Source organism: Cherax quadricarinatus, chromosome 69, assembly GCF_038502225.1.
Source record: "Cherax quadricarinatus isolate ZL_2023a chromosome 69, ASM3850222v1, whole genome shotgun sequence".
In the NCBI taxonomy this organism is placed as follows: domain Eukaryota; kingdom Metazoa; phylum Arthropoda; class Malacostraca; order Decapoda; family Parastacidae; genus Cherax; species Cherax quadricarinatus.
The window spans coordinates 18,764,205-18,791,892 of NC_091360.1; the positions used below are offsets into that span (position 1 = coordinate 18,764,205).

General features: G+C 43.2%; 1 protein-coding gene across 1 annotated transcript in view; it reads left to right on the forward strand.

Moving 5' to 3' along the window:
* The first annotated feature begins 2,591 nt into the window (after positions 1 to 2,591).
* LOC128701918 (organic cation transporter protein) overlaps positions 2,592 to 27,688 on the forward strand; it is a 210,168-nt gene continuing 185,071 nt past the window's right edge. The window contains exons 1-3 of the mRNA XM_070099880.1: positions 2,592 to 2,717; positions 9,415 to 9,579; positions 23,979 to 24,166. Of these exons, the coding sequence (XP_069955981.1) occupies positions 2,592 to 2,717; positions 9,415 to 9,579; positions 23,979 to 24,166 (479 nt within the window). The remainder of the gene's footprint in view (positions 2,718 to 9,414; positions 9,580 to 23,978; positions 24,167 to 27,688) is intronic.

The following is a 27,688-nucleotide window of genomic DNA, read 5'->3' on the forward strand; positions in this document are numbered from 1 at the left end:
ACATTCTACAAGATTGATGGACTGAACACATCGACTCCAGGTTGAGGGACTGATTACCTCATTCTCCTCCTCTCCTTACGCCTTCCTCTTTGTATTGGACTGATGAAGCCACTGTGTGGCGAAACGTTTCCTGAATAAAGATTCCCATATGCTGCATAAGTGTCTCAATCTTCACATTCATTTCCAACTCTTCTCCTTGGCAAAATACCACATATGACAGGGTTCCCACCCTTCCTCCTAAGAACATAAGAACATAAGAATGTAGGAACACTGCAGAAGGCCTACTGGCCCATACGAGGCAGGTCCTTATCAAAACGACATCTACCTAAAGCTACTCAAGAAACAACTCCCGCACCCCCCAACACCAATCAAACCCAGCCCCTCCCACTCATATATTTGTCCAGTCTCTTCTTAAAGCTACCCAAGGTCCTAGCCTCTATCACCCCACTGGGAAGACTGTTCCACGCATCAACAACTCTGTTAGAAAACCAGTACTTACCTATGTCCTTTCTAAATCTAAATTTATCCAACTTAAATCCATTATTCCTGGTTCTTACCTGGTTCGACACCCTCAGTACTTTATTAATGTCTCCCTTGTTTATGCCCGTCATCCACTTATACACTTGTGATGAATGGTTTGAAAAACCGACAAGTTGAAGATTGAGACACTTATGCAGCATATGGGAATCTTTATTCAGGAAACGTTTCGCCACACAGTGGCTTCATCAGTCCAATACAAAGAGGAAGGCGTAAGGAGAGGAGGAGAATGAGGTAATCAGTCCCTCAACCTGGAGTCGATGTGTTCAGTCCATCAATCTTGTAGAATGTACAGCATAGGGCCGTAGACGTGGCTTATATACTGTAGTGAGGTGACGTGAAGCAGATGGAGGCGGGGTCATAGTGGTACCATCCACTAGTCGAAGTAGGTCTTCGTCCAAAGGTTGAACAAGTGTTGAAGAATTCTTTGTAACAAGATCTTGTTACGCCTTCCTCTTTGTATTGGACTGATGAAGCCACTGTGTGGCGAAACGTTTCCTGAATAAAGATTCCCATATGCTGCATAAGTGTCTCAATCTTCACTTATACACTTCAATGATATATCCCCTCATTCTACGCCTCTCCAGAGAGTGGAGATTTAAGGCTTTAAGTCTATCTTCATACGGGAGGTTCCTTTCACAGTAAATCATTTTAGTCATTCTTCTCTGTATGTTCTCTAATGAGTCTATGTCCATCCTGTAGTAAGGGGACCAAAACTGAGCAGCATAATCTAAATGAGGCCTCACTAGTGATGTATAGAGCTGTAAAATAACTTTTGGACTTCTGTTACTTATACTTCTTGAGATAAATCCAAGTAATCTGTTGGCCTTGTTGCGCACAATGAGGCACTGCTGTCTTGGCTTTAGATTTCTGCTTACCATGACTCCCAAGTCTTTTTCACATTCTGTATGACCAAGCTCTACTTCACCTAGATTATAGCTTCGAGGGTTATTTTCATTACCAAGGGCAAGTACCTTACACTTATCCACATTAAACTTCATCTGCCATTTCTCAGACCAAGACATTAGTTTGTTCAAATCGTCCTGGAGTTCATTGATATCCTCCTCAGAGTGAATTATACGGCCTATCTTTGTATCATCAGCAAACTTACTCATGTCACTAGTAATCCCTTCATCAAGGTCATTAATGTAAATTATGAACAAGAGAGGGCCTAAAACTGATCCTTGTGGAACGCCACTAGTGACTAATCCCCATTCAGATTTCACTCCATTAATGGTAACTCTCTGCTTTCTATTGGTAAGCCATGCCTCAATCCATGCTAGAACTTTACCTCCTATACCATGAGCTGCCACTTTTCTTAAGAGTCTCTTGTGAGGTACTCTGTCGAAGGCTTTACTAAAATCCAAATAAACAATATCATATTCCTTATCACTGTCAACTGCCTCAAATGTTCTATTGAAGAACGTCAGTAAGTTTGTCAGGCAGGAACGACCTCTCGTGAATCCATGCTGAGATTCATTTATCAAGTTATGCTCTTCAAGGTGACTTCTGATAATGTCAGCTATAATTGATTCTAATAACTTGCCCACTATAGATGTCAGGCTTATTGGACGGTAATTTGAAGGAGTGGACTTATCCCCTAATTATCTCTATTGCTAATCTATACCTGCTAATCAGGTCCTCACTCTTATATCTGCCAACATCGTTGCCTCCAGCACTGAGACATTACCTCTCATAATGTCATCCATACGGCTAACAATATCCTTCATCCCAGCCTCAGGAAAACACATTCTCTGCCTCCTACTCCTATCCTTCAAGCAGAATGCCCTATCCATGTACCTAGTTCATAGTTCCTTGACAATGTGAGTAGTCATGAAAGTGCTTGGAATTTCACTACTCTTTCACAGTGGTTGTTTTGTGACTTGTCAGATCTGTTTGTGACTTGTTCAGATCTGTTTGTGACTTGTGGTGACGTGTACTTACGAATGGTGACGTGTACTTAGCTCGAGTGGTAACGTGTACTTAGCTCAGTGGTGACGTGTACTTAGCTCTGTGAAGACCTGCTTGTGTGCTCTCTGTGAATCTGAACCAGGATGCCCTCTCTTGAGCAACTTTACCAGCAGCTGAAAGAAGAGGTTAGGGTTGCTAAGCAGGAGATACCGCCATTATCGGAGGAGAACAAGAGGATTCGAAGTAATCCTCCTGTTGTGAGTCCCCAGGTTAGGAGGGGAACTTGGTCAGTGGCCGGGCAACATGGAACCAAGCTGAGGATCAAGAAGACTGTTGGAGAGGCAGAAACAACGAGGACCCAGAAGACTACTGTGGAAACTTCCAACCCATTTTTGGTGCTACCTGACGAATGTGGGTGTTCTACTGGGAATGTCACAACAAGCCCCAAGGAAGCATTGGCTGATGTGAGTGAGACATCCCTAGAAACCCCAACGAAAACCATCGAGACCGTCTTGACGAATTCCATAAGTGGTGTAATGCTACCTGACGAATGTGAGTCGACTACTGGGAGCATCATGATGGACGATGCCAAGGAAGGTAAAAACATTGCTGTTGTTGGAGACAGCCAGATTAGGCACATGGATAGGCATTCTGCTTGAAGGATAGGAGTAGGAGGCAGTGTGTTTTCCTGGGGCTGGGATGAAGGATATTGTTAGCCGTCTGGATGACATCATGAGAGGTAATGGGAGCAATCCTATTATCTGTCTCAGTGCTGGAGGCAACGATGTTGTCAGACGTAGGAGTAAGGGCCTGATTAGCGGGTATAGGTGAGCAATAGAAATAATTAGGAGGAAGGGTGGGAAACCTGTCATATGTGGTATTTTGCCAAGGAGAGGATTTGGAAATGAATGGTTGTCCAGGGCAATTGGTGTCAATTGTTGGTTGGACAAATACTGTAAGGAAAATGCAGTAACATTCATTGACAACTGGGACCTCTTCTATGGCAGAAATGACATGTATGCCAGGGATGGGGTTCACTTATCTAGGTTTGGGGTGGGAGCAGTTGAGGGAGCAGTTAGGTCTTTAAACTAGAATTAGATAGTGATAGATTAGACACATGTGCAACTCTTGGGTATCTTTATTGAGGAAACGTTTCGGCACACAGTGGCTTCATCAGTCCATACGTAGGAGAAACTTGAAGAACAGGAGGAGAATGAGGTAATCAGTCCCTCAACCTTGAGTCGATGTGTTCAGTCCATCAGTCTTGAATAGAATAGAGTTGCACATGTGTCTAATCTATCAACATGTCGGTTCTCTGAACCATTCATCTACAAATTAGATAGTGGTATGGGTTTTCGTGGAAAATCAATGAATTTTGAGTGTAGCGATTGTGTGAGTTTTAAGAAAATCAGTTATAGGCAGAATGAGGAAGAGTTATTGATGAACATAGGAAAGCCAATGGCATTAGGTGATAAGGAGAGTAACAGGCATAGTGGAGGAACAGAAATCAGCAGAAAGAAAAAAGAGAAGGGAGGGTTCTTAAATATATATTACACAAATAGTCGTAGTGCTAGGAATAAGATGGACGAGTTGAGACTAGTTGCTAGTGCAGGTAACATTGATGTATTTGCCTTAACTGAGACGTGGTTCAATACAATAAATCGGGACATGCCTGCTGAATGTTACATACAGGGTTTTAAATTGTTCCAAGTAGACAGAAGTATCGGGAAGGGGGGTGGGGTGGCACTGTATGTCCTAGATCGCTTGAACTATTGCATAGAAACATGTATAAAGTCTGAAACCCATACTGAGTCTGTTTGGATAGAATTTTCAGAGGGACGTGAAAAATTGATTTTAGGTGTAATATACCGTCCCCCAAACTTAGATAGGGACCAAGGGAGACTACTATGGGAGGAAATTCTTAAGGCCACAAGGCACGATAACGTAGTAATTCTAGGAGACTTTAACTTTAGTCATATTGATTGGAATTTCTTGACTGGAAATTTAGAATCAAACTACTTCTTAGAAGTAGTTCAGGATTGTTTTTTGAAGCAGTTTGTGACAGAACCTACAAGGGGTAATAACCTGCTTGACTTGTTTTTGGCAAACAATGAATCCCTTGTTAATAATTTAGAAATTTCAGAGGAACTGGGTGCTAGCGACCTCAAATCAATTACAATTATCATTGAATGGAAGTATTATAGTAGGGATAACTCAGTAACAGTTCCAGATTTTCGCTTAGCAGATTACGATGGGCTTAAAGAACACTTATCATCTGTGGACTGGAGTAACGAAGAGAGCTATCAGAATGACAGCTTTCTTAACACAATACATGCTGCCCAAGGGACATTTATCCCATATAAGGAAATTAGGTCGAATAGAAATGACCACAAATAGATGAATAATAGGCTCAAATATCTTTTAGGACAGAAGAAAGTAATTTGTAGGCGTATCAAAAGAGGTGAGGGTCATCTTATGAATTAGTATATTGACATTAAGAGGGAAGTTAAAAAAGGGATTAGAAAAGCTAAACGGGACTATGAAATTAAAGTTGCTAGGGATTCGAAAACTAACCCAAAAAGTTTTTTCCAGGTTTATAGAACAAAAATTACAGATAAGATAGGTCCCCTTAAAAATAACTCTGGGCATCTCACTGACAAGGAGAATGAAATGTGTTCTATTCTTAATAATTATTTTCTCTCGGTTTTCACTCAGGAAGACACTAAAAATATCCCAGTAATTAATTTTTATAGTGGGCTTGAAGATGATAAATTATGCAATATCACAGTCACTAGCGAAATGGTTATCAAACAGATAGACCGGTTAAAGCAAAATAAATCCCCGGGCCCTGATGAACTTTTTTCAAGGGTTCTTAAAGAGTGTAAAATGGAACTCTGTGAACCTTTAACTAATATTTTTAATTTATCTCTTCAAACTGGGGTTGTACCTGATATGTGGAAGATGGCTAATGTAATTCCTATTTTTAAATTTGGTCACACTTCAAAGACACGCACATGCATATATATATATATACATACATCTAGGTTTTTCTCCTTTTTCTAAATACCTCTTGTTCTTTTTTATTTCTTCTATTGTCCATGGGGAAGTGGAAAAGAATCTTTCCTCCGTAAGCCATGCGTGTCGTATGAGGCGACTAAAATGCCGGGAGCAATGGGCTAGTAACCCCTTCTCCTGTATACATTTACTAAAAAAGAGAAGAAGAAAAACTTTATAAAACTGGGATGCTTAAATGTGCGTGGATGTAGTGCGGATGACAAGAAACAGATGATTGCTGATGTTATGAATGAAAAGAAGTTGGATGTCCTGGCTCTAAGCGAAACAAAGCTGAAGGGGGTAGGAGAGTTTCAGTGGGGGGAAATAAATGGGATTAAATCTGGAGTATCTGAGAGAGTTAGAGCAAAGGAAGGGGTAGCAGTAATGTTAAATGATCAGTTATGGAAGGAGAAAAGAGAATATGAATGTGTAAATTCAAGAATTATGTGGATTAAAGTAAAGGTTGGATGCGAGAAGTGGGTCATAATAAGCGTGTATGCACCTGGAGAAGAGAGGAATGCAGAGGAGAGAGAGAGATTTTGGGAGATGTTAAGTGAATGTATAGGAGCCTTTGAACCAAGTGAGAGAGTAATTGTGGTAGGGGACCTGAATGCTAAAGTAGGAGAAACTTTTAGAGAGGGTGTGGTAGGTAAGTTTGGGGTGCCAGGTGTAAATGATAATGGGAGCCCTTTGATTGAACTTTGTATAGAAAGGGGTTTAGTTATAGGTAATACATATTTTAAGAAAAAGAGGATAAATAAGTATACAAGATATGATGTAGGGCGAAATGACAGTAGTTTGTTGGATTATGTATTGGTAGATAAAAGACTGCTGAGTAGACTTCAGGATGTACATGTTTATAGAGGGGCCACAGATATATCAGATAACTTTCTAGTTGTAGCTACACTGAGAGTAAAACGTAGATGGGATACAAGGAGAATAGAAGCATCGGGGAAGAGAGAGGTGAAGGTTTATAAACTAAAAGAGGAGGCAGTTAGGGTAAGATATAAACAGCTATTGGAGGATAGATGGGCAAATGAGAGCATAGGCAATGGGGTCGAAGAGGTATGGGGTAGGTTTAAAAATGTAGTATTAGAGTGTTCAGCAGAAGTTTGTGGTTACAGGAAAGTGGGTGCAGGAGGGAAGAGGAGCGATTGGTGGAATGATGATGTAAAGAGAGTAGTAAGGGAGAAAAAGTTAGCATATGAGAAGTTTTTACAAAGTAGAAGTGATGCAAGGAGGGAAGAGTATATGGAGAAAAAGAGAGAGGTTAAGAGAGTGGTGAAGCAATGTAAAAAGAGAGCAAATGAGAGAGTGGGTGAGACGTTATCAACAAATTTTGTTGAAAATAAGAAAAAGTTTTGGAGTGAGATTAACAAGTTAAGAAAGCCTAGAGAACAAATGGATTTGTCAGTTAAAAATAGGAGAGGAGAGTTATTAAATGGAGAGTTAGAGGTATTGGGAAGATGGAGGGAATATTTTGAGGAATTGTTAAATGTTGATGAAGATAGGGAAGCTGTGATTTCGTGTATAGGGCAAGGAGGAATAACATCTTGTAGGAGTGAGGAAGAGCCAGTTGTGAGTGTGGGGGAAGTTCGTGAGGAAGTAGGTAAAATGAAAGGGGGTAAGGCAGCCGGGATTGATGGGATAAAGATAGAAATGTTAAAAGCAGGTGGGGATATAGTTTTGGAGTGGTTGGTGCAATTATTTAATAAATGTATGGAAGAGGGTAAGGTACCTAGGGATTGGCAGAGAGCATGCATAGTTCCTTTGTATAAAGGCAAAGGGGATAAAAGAGAGTGCAAAAATTATAGGGGGATAAGTCTGTTGAGTGTACCTGGTAAAGTGTATGGTAGAGTTATAATTGAAAGAATTAAGAGTAAGACGGAGAATAGGATAGCAGATGAACAAGGAGGCTTTAGGAAAGGTAGGGGGTGTGTGGACCAGGTGTTTACAGTGAAACATATAAGTGAACAGTATTTAGATAAGGCTAAAGAGGTCTTTGTGGCATTTATGGATTTGGAAAACGCGTATGACAGGGTGGATAGGGGGGCAATGTGGCAGATGTTGCAAGTGTATGGTGTAGGAGGTAGGTTACTGAAAGCAGTGAAGAGTTTTTACGAGGATAGTGAGGCTCAAGTTAGAGTATGTAGGAAAGAGGGAAATTTTTTTCCCAGTAAAAGTAGGCCTTAGACAAGGATGTGTGATGTCACCGTGGTTGTTTAATATATTTATAGATGGGGTTGTAAGAGAAGTAAATGCGAGGGTCTTGGCAAGAGGCGTGGAGTTAAAAGATAAAGAATCACACACAAAGTGGGAGTTGTCACAGCTGCTCTTTGCTGATGACACTGTGCTCTTGGGAGATTCTGAAGAGAAGTTGCAGAGATTGGTGGATGAATTTGGTAGGGTGTGCAAAAGAAGAAAATTAAAGGTGAATACAGGAAAGAGTAAGGTTATGAGGATAACAAAAAGATTAGGTGATGAAAGATTGAATATCAGATTGGAGGGAGAGAGTATGGAGGAGGTGAACGTATTCAGATATTTGGGAGTGGACGTGTCAGCGGATGGGTCTATGAAAGATGAGGTGAATCATAGAATTGATGAGGGAAAAAGAGTGGTGCACTTAGGAGTCTGTGGAGACAAAGAACTTTGTCCTTGGAGGCAAAGAGGGGAATGTATGAGAGTATAGTTTTACCAACGCTCTTATATGGGTGTGAAGCGTGGGTGATGAATGTTGCAGCGAGGAGAAGGCTGCAGGCAGTGGAGATGTCATGTCTGAGGGCAATGTGTGGTGTGAATATAATGCAGAGAATTCGTAGTTTGGAAGTTAGGAGGAGGTGCGGGATTACCAAAACTGTTGTCCAGAGGGCTGAGGAAGGGTTGTTGAGGTGGTTCGGACATGTAGAGAGAATGGAGCGAAACAGAATGACTTCAAGAGTGTATCAGTCTGTAGTGGAAGGAAGGCGGGGTAGGGGTCGGCCTAGGAAAGGTTGGAGGGAGGGGGTAAAGGAGGTTTTGTGTGCGAGGGGCTTGGACTTCCAGCAGGCATGCATGAGCGTGTTTGATAGGAGTGAATGGAGACAAATGGTTTTTAATACTTGACGTGCTGTTGGAGTGTGAGCAAAGTAACATTTATGAAGGGATTCAGGGAAACCGGCAGGCCGGACTTGAGTCCTGGAGATGGGAAGTACAGTGCCTGCACTCTGAAGGAGGGGTGTTAATGTTGCAGTTTAAAAATTGTAGTGTAAAGCACCCTTCTGGCAAGACAGTGATGGAGTGAATGATGGTGAAAGTTTTTCTTTTACGGGCCACCCTGCCTTGGTGGGAATCGGCCAGTGTGATAATAAAATAAAATAAGTCGTTACGGTCAAATTACCGCCCAATAAGCCTAGCCTCAATTTTAGGCGAATTACTAGAGTCAATTATAGCTGATAATATAAGAAGCCATCTCGATAGGCATAATTTGATTAATGATACTCAACATGGTTTCACCAGTGGTCGTTCCTGCCTAACTAATTTATTAACCTTCTTCAGCAAAGCTTTTGAGGCCGTTGATCAGGATAAAGAATTCGATATTGTTTATTTAGATCTTAGTAAGGCTTTTGATAGAGTACCACATCAGAGACTTTTGAAGAAAGTGGCTGCTCATGGCATTGAAGGGGGGGGGGAATACTGTCATGGATCGAGTCATGGCTGACTAATAGGAAGCAGAGACTGTGCATAAATGGAGTTAAATCTGATTGGGGATCTGTAACAAGTTGCGTTCCGCAGGGATCAGTTTTAGGCCCATTGTTGTTTATTATATATATAAACGACTTTGACGAGGGAATTACTAGTGATATAAGCAAATTTGCTGATGACACGAAGATAGGTAGGATAATTGATTCAGACGTTTATATCTCACATCTTCAGGAGAATTTAGACAAACTCAATTCATGGTCAGAAAAGTGGCAGATGCAGTTCAATGTAGATAAATGTAAAGTTCTAAAGCTCGGAAATGTCCATAACCCTAGCACCTACCAGCTTAATAATGTTGAACTTAGCAGTATAGAATGCGAGAAGGATTTGGAGGTTATGGTAAGCAGCAACCTTAAACCAAGACAGCAGTGCCTAAGCGTGCGTAATAAGGCAAATAGAATGCTGGGATTTATATCAAGAAGTGTAAGCAACAGAAGTCCAGCGGTTATACTTCAGCTTTATACATCATTAGTAAGGCCTCACCTAGATTATGCAGCTCAGTTCTGGTCTCCATATAACAGAATGGACATAAATTCGTTAGAAAACATTCAGCGTGGAATGACTAAATTAATACATAGCATTAGAAATCTTCCTTATGAAGAAAGATTGAAGACCCTTAAATTACATTCACTTGTTAGACGATGAATGAGGGGAGACATGATCTAAGTGCATAAGTGGACGATGGGTATTAATGAGGGGGTATTAGTAAGGTCTTGAGGATATCTCTCCAGGAGAGAACCCGCGGTAATGGATTCAAACTGGACAAGTTTAGGTTCAGATTATTATTATTATAATCAAGGGGGAAGCGCTAAACCCGGAGGATTATACAGCGCCTGGGGTGGGGGATGTGGAAGGCATTCAGGCTTAATTCGGGGAACTGGAGCACAGATCCAATTCCCTAAATCAAGAGCCCCTCACCAACATCAAGGAACCTTCCTTGAGGGGTTTAGGTTCAAAAGGGATGTAGGAAAGTATTGGTTTGGAAATAGGGTAGTTTATGAGTGGAACAATCTACCTAGTTGGGTTATTGAGGGTAAAACCTTGAGTAGTTTCAAATATAGGTTGGATAAATACATGAGTGAGAGGTGGTGGATTTGAGTGGGAGTTGCATATGAGAGTGGATATAGTTATCAGAGCTTAATTATTGCGTGGCATTAAACCGGTTGGGCAAATGTTTTCTTAGTGAAATGGATTGTAAAGGACCTGCCAAGAATGGGCCAACAGGCCTGCTGCAGTGTTCCTCCTTTATGTTCTTATAAAGCAGCAGTATAACCTCTGGACTTCTGTTCCCAATAATCTATTTGCCTTATTGCGTACGCTTAGGCATTGCTGTCTTGATAAATTAGACACATTTGCAACTCTTGGGTATCTTTTTTAAGGAAACGTTTCGCCACACAGTGGCTTCATCAGTCCATACACAGGAGAAACGTGAAGAACAGGAGGAGAGTGAGGTAATCAGTCCTTCAACCTTGAATCGATGTGGTCAGTCCATCAATCTTGAATAGAATACGGCATATGAGCGGAGAAGCAGCAGGAGAGGTACAGCAGTCGTAGGTGGTGTCACACTTGTCCAATGTGGAAGTAGGTCGTGCCCAAGGGTTAGGCATGCGAAGAATTCCCAAGTATTAAGATCCCAAGAATTTGCAGCGTCTGACAGGGTTGTAGATGAATGGTTCACAGAACCGACACGTTGATAAATTAGACTTGGGAATTCTTCGCTTGCCTAACCCTTGGGCACGACCTACTTCCACATTGTTCAATTGTAACACCACCTACGACTGCTGCACCTCTCCTGCCTACGTTTTATAAGCTGCTTCTCCGCTCATATGCCGTATTCTATTCAAGATTGAAGGACTGACCACATCTACTCGAGGTTGAGGGACTGATTACCTCATTCTCCTGTAGATGAATGGTTCAAAGAACTGACACGTTGTTAAATTAGACACATGTGCAACTCTTGGGTATCTTTATTAAGGAAACGTTTCGCCACACAGTGGCTTCATCAGTCCATACAAAGGATAAATTTGAAGAACAGGAGGAGAATGAGGAAATCAGTCCCTCAACCTTGAGTCGATGCGGTCAGTCCATCAATCTTGAATAGAATACGGCATATAAGCGGAGAAGCGGCTTATAAACCATATTGCAGGAGAGGTACAGCAGTCGTAGATGGTGTCGCATTTGTCCAGTGTGGAAGTAGGTCGTGCCCAAGGGTTAGGCAAGCGAAGAATTCCCAAGTATTAAGATCCCAAGAAGTTGCAGTGTCTGACAGGATTGTAGATTAATGGTTCAAAGAACCGACACATGGTTAAATTAGACACATGTGCAACTCTTGGGTATCTTTACTGAGGAAACGTTTCGCCACACAGTGGCTTCGTCAGTCCATACAAAGGATAAACTTGAAGAACAGGAGGAGAATGAGGTAATCAGTCCCTCAATCTTCAGCCGATGTGGTCAGTCCATCAATCTTGAATAGAATACGGCATATGTTGTTGCTGTTAAAGATTCGCCGGTATTCTCCCGGCCCGGGCCCTTCCAAGTGGTGGCCCGGCACTGGCTCCCTGTCTAGGGAGTGTCTGAGACCTAAGTCTCCCATGGGAGGAGGCACATGTACCCCCCTCATCTTGTGAGCTACAAACTCGGGCTCTGGCATGGTGTCGATCGTGCTAGCGCTGTGCTCTCCTGTGTGGAGTGTCGTGTGTTGGTGTTCATTTTCATTCATTCATTCATGTTGATTCGCCGGTACTTCCAGCCCGGGTCTTCTCCAGATGGTGACCCGGCAGTGGCCCCCCGGGTGGGGGGTGACGACCATCTTCTTCTTTCTTCTTTCTTGGCCCTCTGGTTGGAGGGTGTCGTCGTCTTCTATCTTGCGCTGACTTCCCCGAAGAGAAGCGCAGTCGGGCAGAGGCAGCAGTTACAGGGTCGATTGGAGCCACACCCCAGCTTCAGCGGACAGCAAAGTGCTGGGGAAACTTATCTTCATGGTGAATGGTCATGGATATTCGTGCTAGAGGAGGGTACCGTCTTCAAGGTCCCCATTCTGAAGCATCCTGAATTTCCTCTTTGAGGTGTACTCGACTTCCACAAGGTGTTGGGTGTTGGCAGTGATTAGTGTGGTCATGTCTGCAGTGGTGAATGTAACAGTTTCGTCGTAGGTATACTTGACTGTTCCGTCCTGGAGGTGCTGATGGATTTCTGAAGACAGCATTCTGTTCTTATACTGCTTGGTTGTGTAGAAGTATACACCCTTCAGGCATCGGACTTGTTGTGGTGCAGGAGTGTCAGTTGCAGTGGCACCGTGAGGTGCATCCGCAGTTTCTTGTGTTTTTGCTTTCTTGGCTGGTGGCTGAACTGGTGAAGGCGAGATTTCCGACTGGTCAGTTCTAGCAGTGGATGCAAGCGGTAGTGGACTCTCATTGGTGGGGTTTTCCGACGTCTCAGTAGTGTGTGATTGGTCCATCTCTGTGTCTAGTGGAGGTTGTGACAGAGGTGGAGCAGCTGTGATGCTAGTAATATTTGCATTAGATTTTAGGATCTCAGTGGAAGGTGGTGATGCAGGGAATGTGAGGCCAGGCACATTATTTAGTTTGATAAGTTCATTGATGGTGGTGTTGAAGGAACCAGGCTCAGCTGCATTCTGTACATGAGCATACATAATGCAATAAAGAATCTTGGTGGAGTCGGCAGTAGGTGCTGGCAGGGAAGTGGTGGCAGGGAAGCGGAGAAGCAGCTTGTAAACCGTATTGCAGGAGAGGTACAGCAGTCGTAGGTGGTGTCACATTTGTTCAATGTGGAAGTAGGTCGTGCCCAAGGGTTAGGCAAGCGAAGAATTCCCAAGTATTAAGATCCCAAGAAGTTGCAGTGTCTGACGGTTCTTTGAACCATTCATCTACGATCCTGTCAGACACTGCAACTTCTTGGGATCTTAATACTTGGGAATTCTTCGCTTGCCTAACCCTTGGGCACGACCTACTTCCACATTGAACAAATGTGACACCACCTACGACTGCTGTACCTCTCCTGCAATACGGTTTACAAGCTGCTTCTCCGCTTCCCTGCCACCACTTCCCTGCCAGCACCTACTGCCGACTCCACCAAGATTCTTTATTGCATTATGTATGCTCATGTACAGAGTGCAGCTGAGCCTGGTTCCTTCAACACCACCATCAATGAACTTTTCAAATGTAACACCACTTACGACTGCTGCACCTCTCCTGCCTTCGTTTTATATGCTGCTTCTCCGCTCATATGCCGAATTCTATTCAAGATTGATGGACTGACCACATAGACTCAAGGTTGAGGGACTGATTACCTCATTCTCCTGTAGATGAATGGTTCAAAGAACTGACACGTTGTTAAATTAGACACATGTGCAACTCTTGGGTATCTTTATTGAGGAAACGTTTCGCCACACAGTGGCTTCATCAGTCCATACAAAGGATAAACTTGAACATAAGAACATAAGAACATAAGAACGAAGGAACACTGCAGAAGGCCTACTGGCCCATGCGAGGCAGGTCCAAGTCTCCTACCGGCTTAAGCCAATGCACCCAACCTAGTCAGGTCAGGTCACATTGACTTAAGGGAGGAACACGGCAACCGACCTGGTAGCACAAGCTATCAGGTCTAACTCACACCCACCCACATCCACTCATGTATTTATCCAACCTATTTTTAAAGCTACACAACGTTCTGGCCTCTATAACGGTACTTGGGAGTTTGTTCCACTCATCCACAACTCTATTACCAAACCAGTACTTTCCTATATCCTTCCTGAATCTGAATTTTTCCAACTTAAAACCATTGCTGCGAGTCCTGTCTAGGCTAGATATTTTCAGCACACTATTTACATCCCCTTTATTTATTCCTGTCTTCCATTTATACACCTCAATCATATCCCCCCTAATTCTACGTCTTTCTAGAGAGTGCAGATTCAGGGCCCTTAGTCTATCCTCATAGGGAAGGTTTCTGATACATGGGATCAACTTTGTCATCCTCCTTTGTACATTTTCCAGAGAATTTATATCCATTCTGTAATAAGGTGACCAAAACTGTGCAGCATAATCTAAATGAGGCCTAACCAAGGATGTATAGAGTTGAAGAACAACCTGAGGACTCCTATTATTTATGCTTCTTGATATGAAGCCAAGGATTCTATTAGCTTTATTGCGAACACTTATGCACTGTTGTCTTGGTTTCAGATTACTGCTAACCAGAACTCCTAAATCTTTTTCGCAATCCGTAATATTAAGATCTACATTATTTAGTTTATATGTGGCATGATTATTGTCCTGTCCAACATTTAGAACTTTGCATTTGTCTATATTAAACTGCATCTGCCACTTCTCCGACCACTGCATCAGTCTATTCAAATCTTCCTGGAGTGCTCGAATGTCCTCGTCAGAATGAATTCGACGGCCTATTTTGGTGTCATCGGCAAACTTGCCGATGTCGCTCTTTATGCCCTCATCTATGTCGTTTATGTAGATTGTGAACAGCAGGGGGCCCAACACTGACCCCTGTGGAACACCGCTCGTGACACTTCCCCACTCTGATTTCTCCCCATTTATGCAAACTCTCTGCTGCCTATTTGTCAACCATGCCTCTATCCAGGAAAAAATTTCTCCTCCTATTCCATGTGCTTTAATTTTCCTCAATAGTCTCTGATGTGGGACCCTGTCAAAAGCCTTACTGAAGTCCATATACACAATATCATATTCATTACCATGATCTACCTCCTCAAATACCTTAGTATTAATTTATGATTAATTTATGCTTTTCAAGGTGGCTACGAACTGCCTCGGCAATTATTGATTCCATAAATTTTCCCACTATGGAGGTTAGGCTTATTGGTCTATAGTTCGAAGCTAAGGACCTGTCACCTGTTTTGAAAATAGGTATCACATTTGCCATTTTCCACTTATCTGGCACCATGCCAGTTTGTAGTGATATGTTGAAAAGATTAGCCAAAGGTGTGCTAAGCTCCTCTTTACATTCCTTTAGAACCCTTGCATACAGTTCATCAGGGCCTGGGGATTTGTTAGGTTTTAATTTATCTATTTGCCTAAGGACCATGTCACTTGTGACCCTAATAGTACACAGTTTATTATCGTCCTGTTCTACATAATTTATCATTACTGGAATATCGCTGGAGAACAGGAGGAGAATTAGGTAATCAGTCCCTCAACCTTGAGTCGATGTGGTCATTCCATCAATCTTGAAAAGAATACGGCATATGAACGAACGAACGAAAGTTCAGGTAAGATCCCAAATGGGATGATCGGGGAAGACGGGACAGACGAAGAATAGTGCTGGAGAGGAGTGTTCTTAGCCGTAGAAATAGAGCCAGGGCTTAATCCAGCAGCCAAGGCGATCGTGGGACAGATATTGAGAAGAGAAATTCAGGCTCTTCTGTTGGGACTCCGGTGGGGTGAGCGGGGAGGAAGGGACATTCGACGTTTAGAGCTAGAGAGGAGTGTAGAACTGGGCCATGTCTTAACCCAAAAGCTAAGGCGAACGTGGGTCAGAGAATGATACCTGTCATAGAAGGTACCTGTCAGCGAATCCAAGGTTATTTGTAAATAGGGTTAGGAGCAGGATCATGCAAGTAGAAAAGGTTGTGCTGGTTTGTGGGTCTGCGAATATCTTCGTTAAGGAGAGAGGTCCAGTAGTCATGTCGTGTCTCAAGTTTGTCTATCTGTCTGTCACTGAGCGTCTTCCAGTACAGATTCAAAGAAAGGATGTCTAATTGGGCATTGAAAGACTCGCTAGTGGCGAAGTCCTCCCATCTGACATCAAGCACCCAGCGCAGAGCCTTGTTATGGACACGCTGCAGTTTAAGTAAGTTTGTTTTTGCTGCAAGAGAGAGGGCTAGAGGAGAGTAAGTTATCAGAGGGCGTATTAGGGATTTGTAGAGGTGCAGTTTGGTGCGCTGAGAGGCATGTTTCAGCTTGTAGATGCCCGCAAGGGCCTTACTAGCTATTGCATGCCTTGAGTGAATGTGTCCGTGTAAATGAAGAAGGTAGTCGAGATTAACGCCAAGGACAGTGACAGATTGTGTGATGGGGATGTAAGGGCGGGTGTCAGCTGTTCTGAGCTCGACAGGTAATGGAGGATCACGTTTCCTGTAGTTAAAATACGTAATGCTGGATTCAGCTGCATTGGTTTTGATCCTCCATTTTTGTTCCCAGATGGCTATCCTGTCGACCTCATTTTGTGTTTTGTTTGTGAGTGTATCTATATTGGCATGAGTGATAAGTTGTGTAATGTCGTCTGCATAGGCTAGTGTGATGGAGTTGTGGTATACAGGTGTTGGAATGTCGTTAGTTTATAAAATGTAGAGGGTAGGGGAGAGGACAGATCCCTGGGGTACTCCGGCATTTAGTGTGAAGTAGTCAGAGTAACAGCCTGGAATTTGATTCTCATGGTACGGCCGTCTAGGAAGTTGCAGAGGAGTTTACGAGTAGTGAGAGGCAGGTTGAAGTTAGTGCAGAGTTTGTACTTGAGCCCTTCGTGCCAGATAGTGTCAAAGGCTTTTTCAACGTCTTTTGCAACCAGGGCTGTCCTGTTTCTTTGTTTTGTGTTGATGTGGATGTAGTTGAGAATGATGTTAATAGCATCCTGTGTGGATCTGTGTGTTCTGAAGCCAAACTGGCCATCAGAAAGTAGAGAATTGTGTTCCAGGTATCTGCGAAGGCGATGATAGATGAGTTTTTCAAAGAGTTTTCCTAAAGGTTCGAGGAGGCTGATAGGGCGATAGTTTCTAGGGTCAGAGTGGTCTTTATTGGGTTTAGGAAGGAGGATAGCAGTAGCAGCTTTGAAGAGGGAAGGGAAGTATCCAGAGGCAAGGGAGGCATTGAGGAGGTTTGTGTTGGCAGTAATGATAGAGTCAGGAAGGTGTTTCAGGATAATATGGTTTAGGCCAGAGGCACCAGGGGCCTTGGGAGGAAGGTGTCTGAGGAGAGTTTTAACGTCTGTGTTGGTGAAAGGAGTGTCAAGTTCTTGGGAGGAGGTAAGAGAGTCCAGATGGATGTGGCTGTCTGGTGTTGTTTCGTGTGTGTGTGTAGTGTTCCAGTGTTCTATGTTCTGAATGTGTTGAATAGCGTTAGGGTGAGGTGGGTGAGGGTGGAAGATGTTCTCCCGGTGAGAGTGGAAGATGTTCTCCCAGATGTGTTTGAAGATGTTAGTAGCAGCCTGTGGGTCTGAGATGTGTGTGTTGTTGTGGGTGATGTGTTTGAATTTGTTGGTGGGAGTGGTGCCTCTGATTTTTTTGATGAAGTCCCAGAAGGCTTTGGTGTTTTTGATACGCTGTTTGTCCGCTTGTAGTACGAGCTGTGACCAGTGATTGTTGTGGTCTTGGTCTAGACTGTGTAGAATGTTGTTTCTGAGGTAAGTGAGATCTAATCGGACTTGATTAAATCTATGTGTGTTGTAGAGAAAGCGGTTGTGGAAACAGATAATTAGTCTTCTTGTTCTGATTGAAGGTTTGAAGTAGTAACGAGTGGTGTGGGTTTTCTTTGGTATTGCGGTGTTGGCTGCTTGTGTAATGGTGTCTTGGATGAGAGCAAGTTGAGTGTCAATGTCAGAGATGGGTTTGTTGTTGTAGTCATAGGTGAGGTTAGTATTATCTATGTGTTATTTGAAGGCATCCCAGTCAGTGTTCTTGTAGGAGAAGGAAGGTGTGACCGGGATGAGGATAGGGTTGGAAGAGATGTGTAAGATGACGGGAATGTGATCAGAGCCTGTAATAGGGCCAGGTGATATGTAGTGTTGAAAGAGAGAGCTGGCTCGGTTTGCCAGAATGATGTCGGGTTTGCCTTGGCCAGTGTGATTGTAGAAGGTGTTGAAGCTGGGCCGAGGTGAGCTAGGTGTTTGTGGTTTGTGAAGTTGAGTAATTGGTGACCAAGTTGGTTGTTACTGGTGTGATGAAAGGCGGTGTGTTTGGCATTCATATCAGCTAGTAGGTATGTTGGTGTGTTGGTGTAGTTGAAGACTAAGGAAAGGTCGAGTATGTTGAGAGTAGTGTTTGGGCGAGCATAGGTGGTGAAAAAGATAAAGGGGCCAAGGTGGGTGTGTATTCTGACTGCAAGACAGTGTTGGTGTATAAAAGGGATTGGGAGAAATTCGTGTTTTATGTTGGATTTGACAAGGATGGCAATCCCATCGTGGGGATCATAGGGGGACTGTAGTGCAGTATAACCATAGTGGCGGATACGTTGAGGGGCTTTGAGGCAGGTACTGTTTAGCAAAACAATATCTGGCCTCTCTGCTTCAAGGAGCTCGGCCAGTAGGTGTCTAATTGTAAAGTAAGAACGTACGTTGAACTGAATCACCTTAAACATGATTTAATGGTTTCGTCATAGCAAAGTTAATGTCGGGGGAGGAGTTTGGATTAAAGCCCGTGATAGTGATGCCATCAGTGGATGTGTGTTTGTAGGAGCTACGGACCCGTTTCCTGGAGGGGGAGGAAGAGATGGATCTGTTTTTATGTTCTTTGGTCTGTCTGTCAGAAGTTGGGGCAGGTTTAGGTTTTAGTGGATTTTGTCTGGAGGAGGTGGAGGTGGATGAAGTTTTGGTTGTGGTGGAGGAGTGGGCGAAGGTGGATGCAGAGGAAGTGGAAGCTTTGGTAGGGGATGAGGAAGAGGAAGCTAAGGTAAGGGATGAGGAAGTGGAAGCTTTGGAAGGGGAAGAGGAAGTGAGTAAGGAAGTGGGGGGAGGGCTGGTCGTAGCAGCAGCTGTAGGGGTGTTGGTGGGAGGTGTAGGAGTAGTGAAGAGGGGTAGGGGAGGAGGAGAGCTGGTGGGAGTAGGAAGGGGGGGGTGGGAGAGAGGAAGGAGGGAGAGGTTGTAGGAGGCTTAGAAGAGAAGCAGGAAGGAGGGATAATTAAATAGGGAAGATTGTTAGCAGACAAAATTAGGTTAAGGACATGTGAATAGTCTGATTGGTAAGCTTGAGAGATTACCATCGCAGAGTGGGCAGCAGTGGTGAGTTGACAGTTAGTTTTGTAGTCTAGTGTGGGTGTAGGTGTAGAAGGAGAAGTGCTTGTAGTCTGTGTGTTGGTGTTTGATGAATGTAGAGCAGAAGAGGTAGACCAAGTGCGTGGAAAGGCCCAGGCATTGGGGGTAGGGGAGGGAGGTATGGAAGGGGAGGGAGGTTCAGGGAAGGGGTTGGGGAGGGAGGGAGGTTGGTTAGCTCTGAGGGAGGAGAGAATGTGCTTTCTAGAAGGGCAGGAATTTGCAACTGCAGTGTGTGACCCGCCGCAGATAGAACATTTAAGGAGGAGGTTGCAAGTATTTCAGATGTGGCCAGTTGCTGAACATCTGGAGCAGACTTGTGCAAATGTGCATGTGTTTTTGTCGTGGCCGAATTTGTAGCATTTAAGACATTGTGTGATTGGGTGGAAATTCGGAGTGAAGAGAGTGATTGGAGGAATGTGAATGGTCTTGGCAGAGATTCCTTGACTGAATAGTGTAGAGGCGTCAGCAGGAGTAGAACAGCGTATTTTGAGAATGGTAGAGTTTTCGGGTCTGTAAATATGGTCAACAGAGACTTTGTTCTTAGTACTGATATCTTTTATTAAGTCTTCTTTGTCTGTGTCATAGGCTGTCAGGAGAGAGTAGTCTATGTGTTTAGCAATGACCGTACTTTTGGCACGGTGCTCATGAGTCCAAATAATGGTGAAGCCTGCATTGAGATGTTTTTGTCTGGTATCGCTTGAGGTGTACGCTTCGCAGGAAAGTTTGTCAAGAAGGAGTTTGAAGCCTGAGTTGGTTTTGAAGACTTTAAGTTGAGGTGCACTAGTGATCTGATATAGTAAATTTTCAGGACAGATAGTGGCATCAGGATTAGAGAATTTGAGATTTAGCGAGAATGAATTGGATTTAGAAGAAGCAGAGGCAGGTGTGGGCGGTTGGGGGAGAGTGGAAGGGGGGTGGGAGGTGGAAGGCAACGAAGGCATCGTCTAATTACGAAAAAATGTAACTGGCGGTGACAATCGGCCAAAAAGTGAGAGTACTCAGCTAGGCAAGTACGTGTAAGTAGACACACGTACTTGCCTGGCGCAGGACACTGAGGAGGGGAACTGTAGCTTGATGGAGCACTGTATATCCTGAGTGGCGGCGAGACTGGCTGTATGGCGTGCAGTCAACAGGCGAAGAGAATTGAGGCAGCAACAGGCTTCCTTCCCTTGGGTAGGCAACCACCGACGCACCAATCCTGATGGTGGAGAGGAAGACGAAGGTCCAGCAAGCACTACTCTAACCGAAGTCTCTCCCAACACGGGGTAATTCTAGAGAGGCGAGATCGTCGATGTGTTAGGTAAGCACACGTCACCACTCGAGCTAAGTCACAAACGAGGAATGCAGCACAGTGATTGACTGTTGACGATGACCATGGCATATGAGCGGAGAAGCAGATTATAAACCGTATGGCAGGAGAGGTACAGCAGTCATAGGTGGCGTCGCATTTGTCCAATGTGGAAGTAGGTCGTGCCCAAGGGTTAGGCAAGCGAAGAATTCCCAAGTATTAAGATCCCAAGAAGTTGCAGTGTCTGACAGGATTGTAGATGAATGGTTCAAAGAACCGACACGTTGTTAAATTAGACACATGTGCATCTCTTGGGTATCTTTATTGAGGAAACGTTTCGCCACACAGTGGCTTCATCAGTCCATACAAAGGATAAACTTGAAGAACAAGAGAGAATGAGGTAATCAGTCCCTCAACCTTGAGTCGATGTGGTCAGTCCATCAATCTTGAATAGAATACGTCATATGTTGTTGCTGTTAAAGATTCGCCGGTATTCTCCCGGCCCGGGCCCTTCCAAGTGGTGGCCCGGCACTTGCTCCCTGTCTAGGGAGTGTCTGAGACCTAAGACTTCCATGGGAGGAGGCACAAGTACCCCCCTCATCTTGTGAGCTACAAACTCGGACTCTGGCATGGTGTCGGTCGTACTAGCACTGTGCTCTCCTGTGTGGAGTGTCGTGTGTTGGTGTTCATTTTCATTCATTCATTCATGTTGATTCGCCGGTACTTCCAGCCCAGGTCTTCTCCAGATGGTGACCCGGCAGTGGCCCCCCGGGTGGGGGGTGACGATCATCTTCTTCTTTCTTCTTTCTTGGCCCTCTGGTTGGAGGGTGTCGTCGTTTTCTATCTTGCACTGACTTCCCTGAAGAGAAGCACAGTCGGGCAGAGGCAGCAGTTACAGGGTCGATCGGAGCCACATCCCAGCTTTAGCGGACAGCAAAGTGCTGGGGATACTTATCTTCATGGTGAATGGTCATGGATAGTCGTGCTAGAAGAGGGTACCGTCTTTAAGGTCCCCATTCTGAAGCATCCTGAATCTCCTCTTTGAGGTGTACTCGACTTCCACATGGTGGTGTGTGTTGGCAGTGAGTAGTCTGGTCATGTCTGCAGTGGAGTATGTAACAGTTTGGTCGTAGGTATACTTGACTGTTCCGTCCTGGAGGTGATGATGGATTTCTGAAGACAACATTCTGTTCTTATACTGCTTGGTTGTGTAGAAGTATACACCCTTCAGGCATCGGACTTGTTGTGGTGCAGGAGTGTCAGTGGCAGTGGCACCGTGAGGTGCATCTGCAGTTTCTTGTGTTTTTGCTTTCTTGGCTGGTGGCTGAACTGGTGAAGGCGAGATTTCCGACTGGTCAGTTCTGGCAGTGCATGCAAGCGGTAGTGGACTCTAATTGGTGGTGTTTGCCGACGTCTCAGTGGTCTGTGATAGGTCCATCTCTGTGTCTAGTGGAGGTTGTGACAGCGGTGGAGCAGCGGTGATGCTGGTAATATTTGCATTAGATTTTAGGATCTCAGTGGAAGGTGGTGATGCAGGGAATGTGAGGCCAGGCACATTATTTAGTTTGAAAAGTTCATTGATGGTGGTGTTGAAGGAACCAGGCTCAGCTGCATTCTGTACATGAGCATACATAATGCTATAAAGAATCTTGGTGGAGTCGGCAGTAGGTGCTGGCAGGAAAGAGGAGAAGCAGCTTATAAACCGTATGGCAGGAGAGGTACAGCAGTCGTAGGTGGTGTCACATTTGTCCAATGTGGAAGTAGGTCGTGCCTAAAGGTTAGGCAAGCGAAGAATTCCCAAGTATTAAGATCCCAAGAAGTTGTAGTGTCTGAGAGGATTGTAGATGAATGGTTCAAAAAACCGAAACGTTGTTAAATTAGACACATGTGCAACTCTTGGGTATCGTTATTGAGGAAACGTTTAGCCACACAGTGGCTTCATCAGTCCATACAAAGGATAAACTTGAAGAACAGGAGGAGAATGAGGTAATCAGTCCCTTAACCTTGAGTCGATGTGGTCAGTCCATCAATCTTGAATAGAATACAGCATATAAGTTTATCCTTTGTATGGACTGATGAAGCCACTGTGTGGCGAAACGTTTCCTCAGTAAAGATACCCAAGAGTTGCACATGTGTCTAATTTAACAACGTTTCGGTTCTTTGAACCTCTGACCCCAGCTCTCGGGATAATAGTTTTGATAATCTCACACCTCCTCCTAATCTCCAAACTATGGATTCTCTGCATTATATTCAAGCCACACATTGCCCTCAGACACGACATCTCCACTGCTTCCAGCCTTCTCCTTGTTGCAACATTCACATCCCATGCCTCAAACCCATACATGAGCGTTGGCATGCATATACTGTCATACGTTCCCGTCTTTGCTTTCATGGATAACGTTCTTTGTCTCCACAAACTCCTCAGTGCACCACTCACCTTTTTCCCTCGTCAGTTCTATGATTTACCTCATCTTTCATAGACCCATCCACTGATACGTCTACTGCCAAATATCTGAGTACATTCACCTCCTTCATACTCTCTCCCTCCAGTCTGATATCCAATCTTCCGTTACCTAATTTTCTCGTTATCCTCATCACCTTGCTCTTTCCTATATTCACTTTTAATTTCCTTCTTTTACATACCCTACCAAACTCATTAACCAACCTATGTAATTTCTCTACAAAATCTGCCAAAAGCACAGTGTCATCAGCAAAGAGCAACTGTGACAACTCCCACTTTGTGTTAGATTTTTTATCTTTTAACCTCAGACCTCTTCGAAACACCCAAGCACTCAATTTTCTTACAGCTCCATCTATAAATATGGTGAACAACCATGGTGGCATCACAAATCCCTGTCTAAGGCCTACTTTTACTGGGAAATATCCCTCTCTCCTACATACTCTGAAGAACATATACTTTGAAAATATCAATCATATGTTGCTGGCATGTTAGTTATGCATTACAGCATAAAATGACAATTTATTATACTTATATAATATAATATAAGTAGATATAAAATAATCTCACTAGATAACAAAACTATGGAGTTCGAACACACGAGAAATGGAATGACAAACATTGTGAATGATACATAAAATTTTCAAAGAGGATACTAAAAGGATTAGGTACTTGTTCGCTTTAGAGACTTGCAGTAATAGTTGTGTAATTAAAATTATTAATTTTGGTAACTTTACAAATATAGGACCTCAAAATTATTGCGTACTGCTTACAGTAATGAAGAAAAAAAAATACTAGTTCAGAGAAACTTATAATTGTAAAGAAGTTTTTGAGCAAAAGGCTTGATTAAGCTCAGTATATTTTATTCAATGGGAAGCTCTAAACATGTAATGGCTAAGAAGCTCCTAGGAAATGGGAGGAAATGAGTAAAATTAACATTCCTGTGTTAGTACATGAGTAAAAGAGAGAGCAGATTTACAGAACGTGAAGAATTTCAAAGAAAAGAGAAAAGCAAAGTCTTCAACAATGGATTTCGAAGCCATCAGTGACTCTGTAGGCCATTTTGGCAAATACCAGAAATACGTGTTTGGTCTAGCCAGTATAGGTCTCTTCATTTCAGCCATGTCAGTGGTCTGCATGACGTTTGTCGCCAATCCTGTCAAATACAGGTAAGTCATTTCCCTTGAATATATATATATATATATATATTTTTTTTTTTTTTTTTTTTATTATCACACCGGCCGATTCCCACCAAGGCAGGGTGGCCCGAAAAAGAAAAACTTTCACCATCATTCACTCCATCACTGTCTTGCCAGAAGGGTGCTTTACACTACAGTTTTTAAACTGCAACATTAACACCCCTCCTTCAGAGTGCAGGCACTGTACTTCCCATCTCCAGGACTCAAGTCCGGCCTGCCGGTTTCCCTGAATCCCTTCATAAATGTTACTTTGCTCACACTCCAACAGCACGTCAAGTATTAAAAACCATTTGTCTCCATTCACTCCTATCAAACACGCTCACGCATGCCTGCTGGAAGTCCAAGCCCCTCGCACACAAAACCTCCTTTACCCCCTCCCTCCAACCCTTCCTAGGCCGACCCCTACCCCGCCTTCCTTCCACTACAGACTGATACACTCTTGAAGTCATTCTGTTTCGCTCCATTCTCTCTACATGTCCGAACCACCTCAACAACCCTTCCTCAGCCCTCTGGACAACAGTTTTGGTAATCCCGCACCTCCTCCTAACTTCCAAACTACGAATTCTCTGCATTATATTCACACCACACATTGCCCTCAGACATGACATCTCCACTGCCTCCAGCCTTCTCCTCGCTGCAACATTCATCACCCACGCTTCACACCCATATAAGAGCGTTGGTAAAACTATACTCTCATACATTCCCCTCTTTGCCTCCAAGGACAAAGTTCTTTGTCTCCACAGATTCCTAAGTGCACCACTCACTCTTTTTCCCTCATCAATTCTATGATTCACCTCATCTTTCATAGACTCCCAAATATCTGAATACGTTCACCTCCTCCATACTCTCTCCCTCCAATCTGATATTCAATCTTTCATCACCTAATCTTTTTGTTATCCTCATAACCTTACTCTTTCCTGTATTCACCTTTAATTTTCTTCTTTTGCACACGATACCAAATTCATCCACCAATCTCTGCAACTTCTCTTCAGAATCTCCCAAGAGCACAGTGTCATCAGCAAAGAGCAGCTGTGACAACTCCCACTTTGTGTGTGATTCTTTATCTTTTAACTCCACGCCTCTTGCCAAGACCCTCGCATTTACTTCTCTTACAACCCCATCTATAAATATATTAAACAACCACGGTGACATCACACATCCTTGTCTAAGGCCTACTTTTACTGGGAAAAAATTTCCCTCTTTCCTACATACTCTAACTTGAGCCTCACTATCCTCGTAAAAACTCTTCACTGCTTTCAGTAACCTACCTCCTACACCATACACTTGCAACATCTGCCACATTGCCCCCCTATCCACCCTGTCATACGCCTTTTCCAAATCCATAAATGCCACAAAGACCTCTTTAGCCTTATCTAAATACTGTTCACTTATATGTTTCACTGTAAACACCTGGTCCACACACCCCCTACCTTTCCTAAAGCCTCCTTGTTCATCTGCTATCCTATTCTCCGTCTTACTCTTAATTCTTTCAATTATAACTCTACCATACACTTTACCAGGTACACTCAACAGACTTATCCCCCTATAATATATATATGTATATATATGTATATATATGTATATATATATATGTATATATATGTATATATATATGTATATATATATATATGTATATATATATATAGATATAGTAGGTAGAAGGTTGGTAGACAGCAACCACCCAGGGAAGTACTACCGTCCAGCCAGATGACTGTGAAACAGAAACCTGTAACTGTTTTGCATGATGGTAGGATTGCTGGTGTCTTTTTCTGTCTCATAAACACGCTAGATAACAGGGATATCTTGCTACTCCAATTTACACTTTGGTCACACTTCACAGACATGCACATGCATATATATATACATACATCTAGGTTTTTCTTCTTTTTCTACATAGCTCTTGTTCTTCTTTATTTCTTCTATTGTCCATGGGGAAGTGGAAAAGAATCTTTCCTCCGTAAGCCATGCGTGTCGTATGAGGCGACTAAAATGCAGGGAGCAATGGGCTAGTAACCCCTTCTCCTGTAGACATTTACTAAAAAAAGAGAAGAAGAAAAACTTTATAAAACTGGGATGCTTGAATGTGCGTGGATGTAGTGCAGATGACAAGAAACAGATGATTGCTGATGTTATGAATGAAAAGAAGTTGGATGTCCTGGCCCTAAGCGAAACAAAGCTGAAGGGGGTAGGGGAGTTTCGGTTGGGGGAAATAAATGGGATTAAATCTGGAGTATCTGAGAGAGTTAGAGCAAAGGAAGGGGTAGCAGTAATGTTGAATGATCAGTTATGGAAGGAGAAAAGAGAATATGAATGTGTAAATGCAAGAATTATGTGGATTAAAGTAAAGGTTGGATGCGAGAAGTGGGTCATAATAAGCGTGTATGCACCTGGAGAAGAGAGGAATGCAGAGGAGAGAGAGAGATTTTGGGAGATGTTAAGTGAATGTATAGGAGCCTTTGAACCAAGTGAGAGAGTAATTGTGGTAGGGGACCTGAATGCTGAAGTAGGAGAAACTTTTAGAGAGGGTGTGGTAGGTAAGTTTGGGGTGCCAGGTGTAAATGATAATGGGAGCCCTTTGATTGAACTTTGTATAGAAAGGGGTTTAGTTATAGGTAATACATGTTTTAAGAAAAAGAGGATAAATAAGTATACAAGATATGATGTAGGGCGAAATGACAGTAGTTTGTTGGATTATGTATTGGTAGATAAAAGACTGTTGAGTAGACTTCAGGATGTACATGTTTATAGAGGGGCCACAGATATATCAGATCACTTTCTAGTTGTAGCTACACTGAGAGTAAAAGATAGACGGGATACAAGGAGAATAGAAGCATCAGGGAAGAGAGAGGTGAAGGTTTATAAACTAAAAGCGGAGGCAGTTAGGGAAAGATATAAACAGCAATTGGAGGATAGATGGGCTAATGAGAGCATAGGCAATGGGGTCGAAGAGGTATGGGGTAGGTTTAAAAATGTAGTGTTAGAGTGTTCAGCAGAAGTTTGTGGTTACAGGAAAGTGGGTGCCGGAGGGAAGAGGAGCGATTGGTGGAATGATGATGTAAAGAGAGTAGTAAGGGAGAAAATGTTAGCATATGAGAAGTTTTTACAAAGTAGAAGTGATGCAAGGAGGGAAGAGTATATGGAGAAAAAAAGAGAGGTTAAGAGAGTGGTGAAGCAATGTAAAAAGAGAGGAAATGAGAGAGTGGGTGAGATGTTATCAACAAATTTTGTTGAAAATAAGAAAAAGTTTTGGAGTGAGATTAACAAGTTAAGGAAGCCTAGAGAACAAATGGATTTGTCAGTTAAAAATAGGAGAGGAGAGTTATTAAATGGAGAGTTAGAGGTATTGGGAAGATGGAGGGAATATTTTGAGGAATTATTAAATGTTGATGAAGATAGGGAAGCTGTGATTTCGTGTATAGGGCAAGGAGGAATAACATCTTGTAGGAGTGAGGAAGAGCCAGTTGTGAGTGTGGGGGAAGTTCGTGAGGCAGT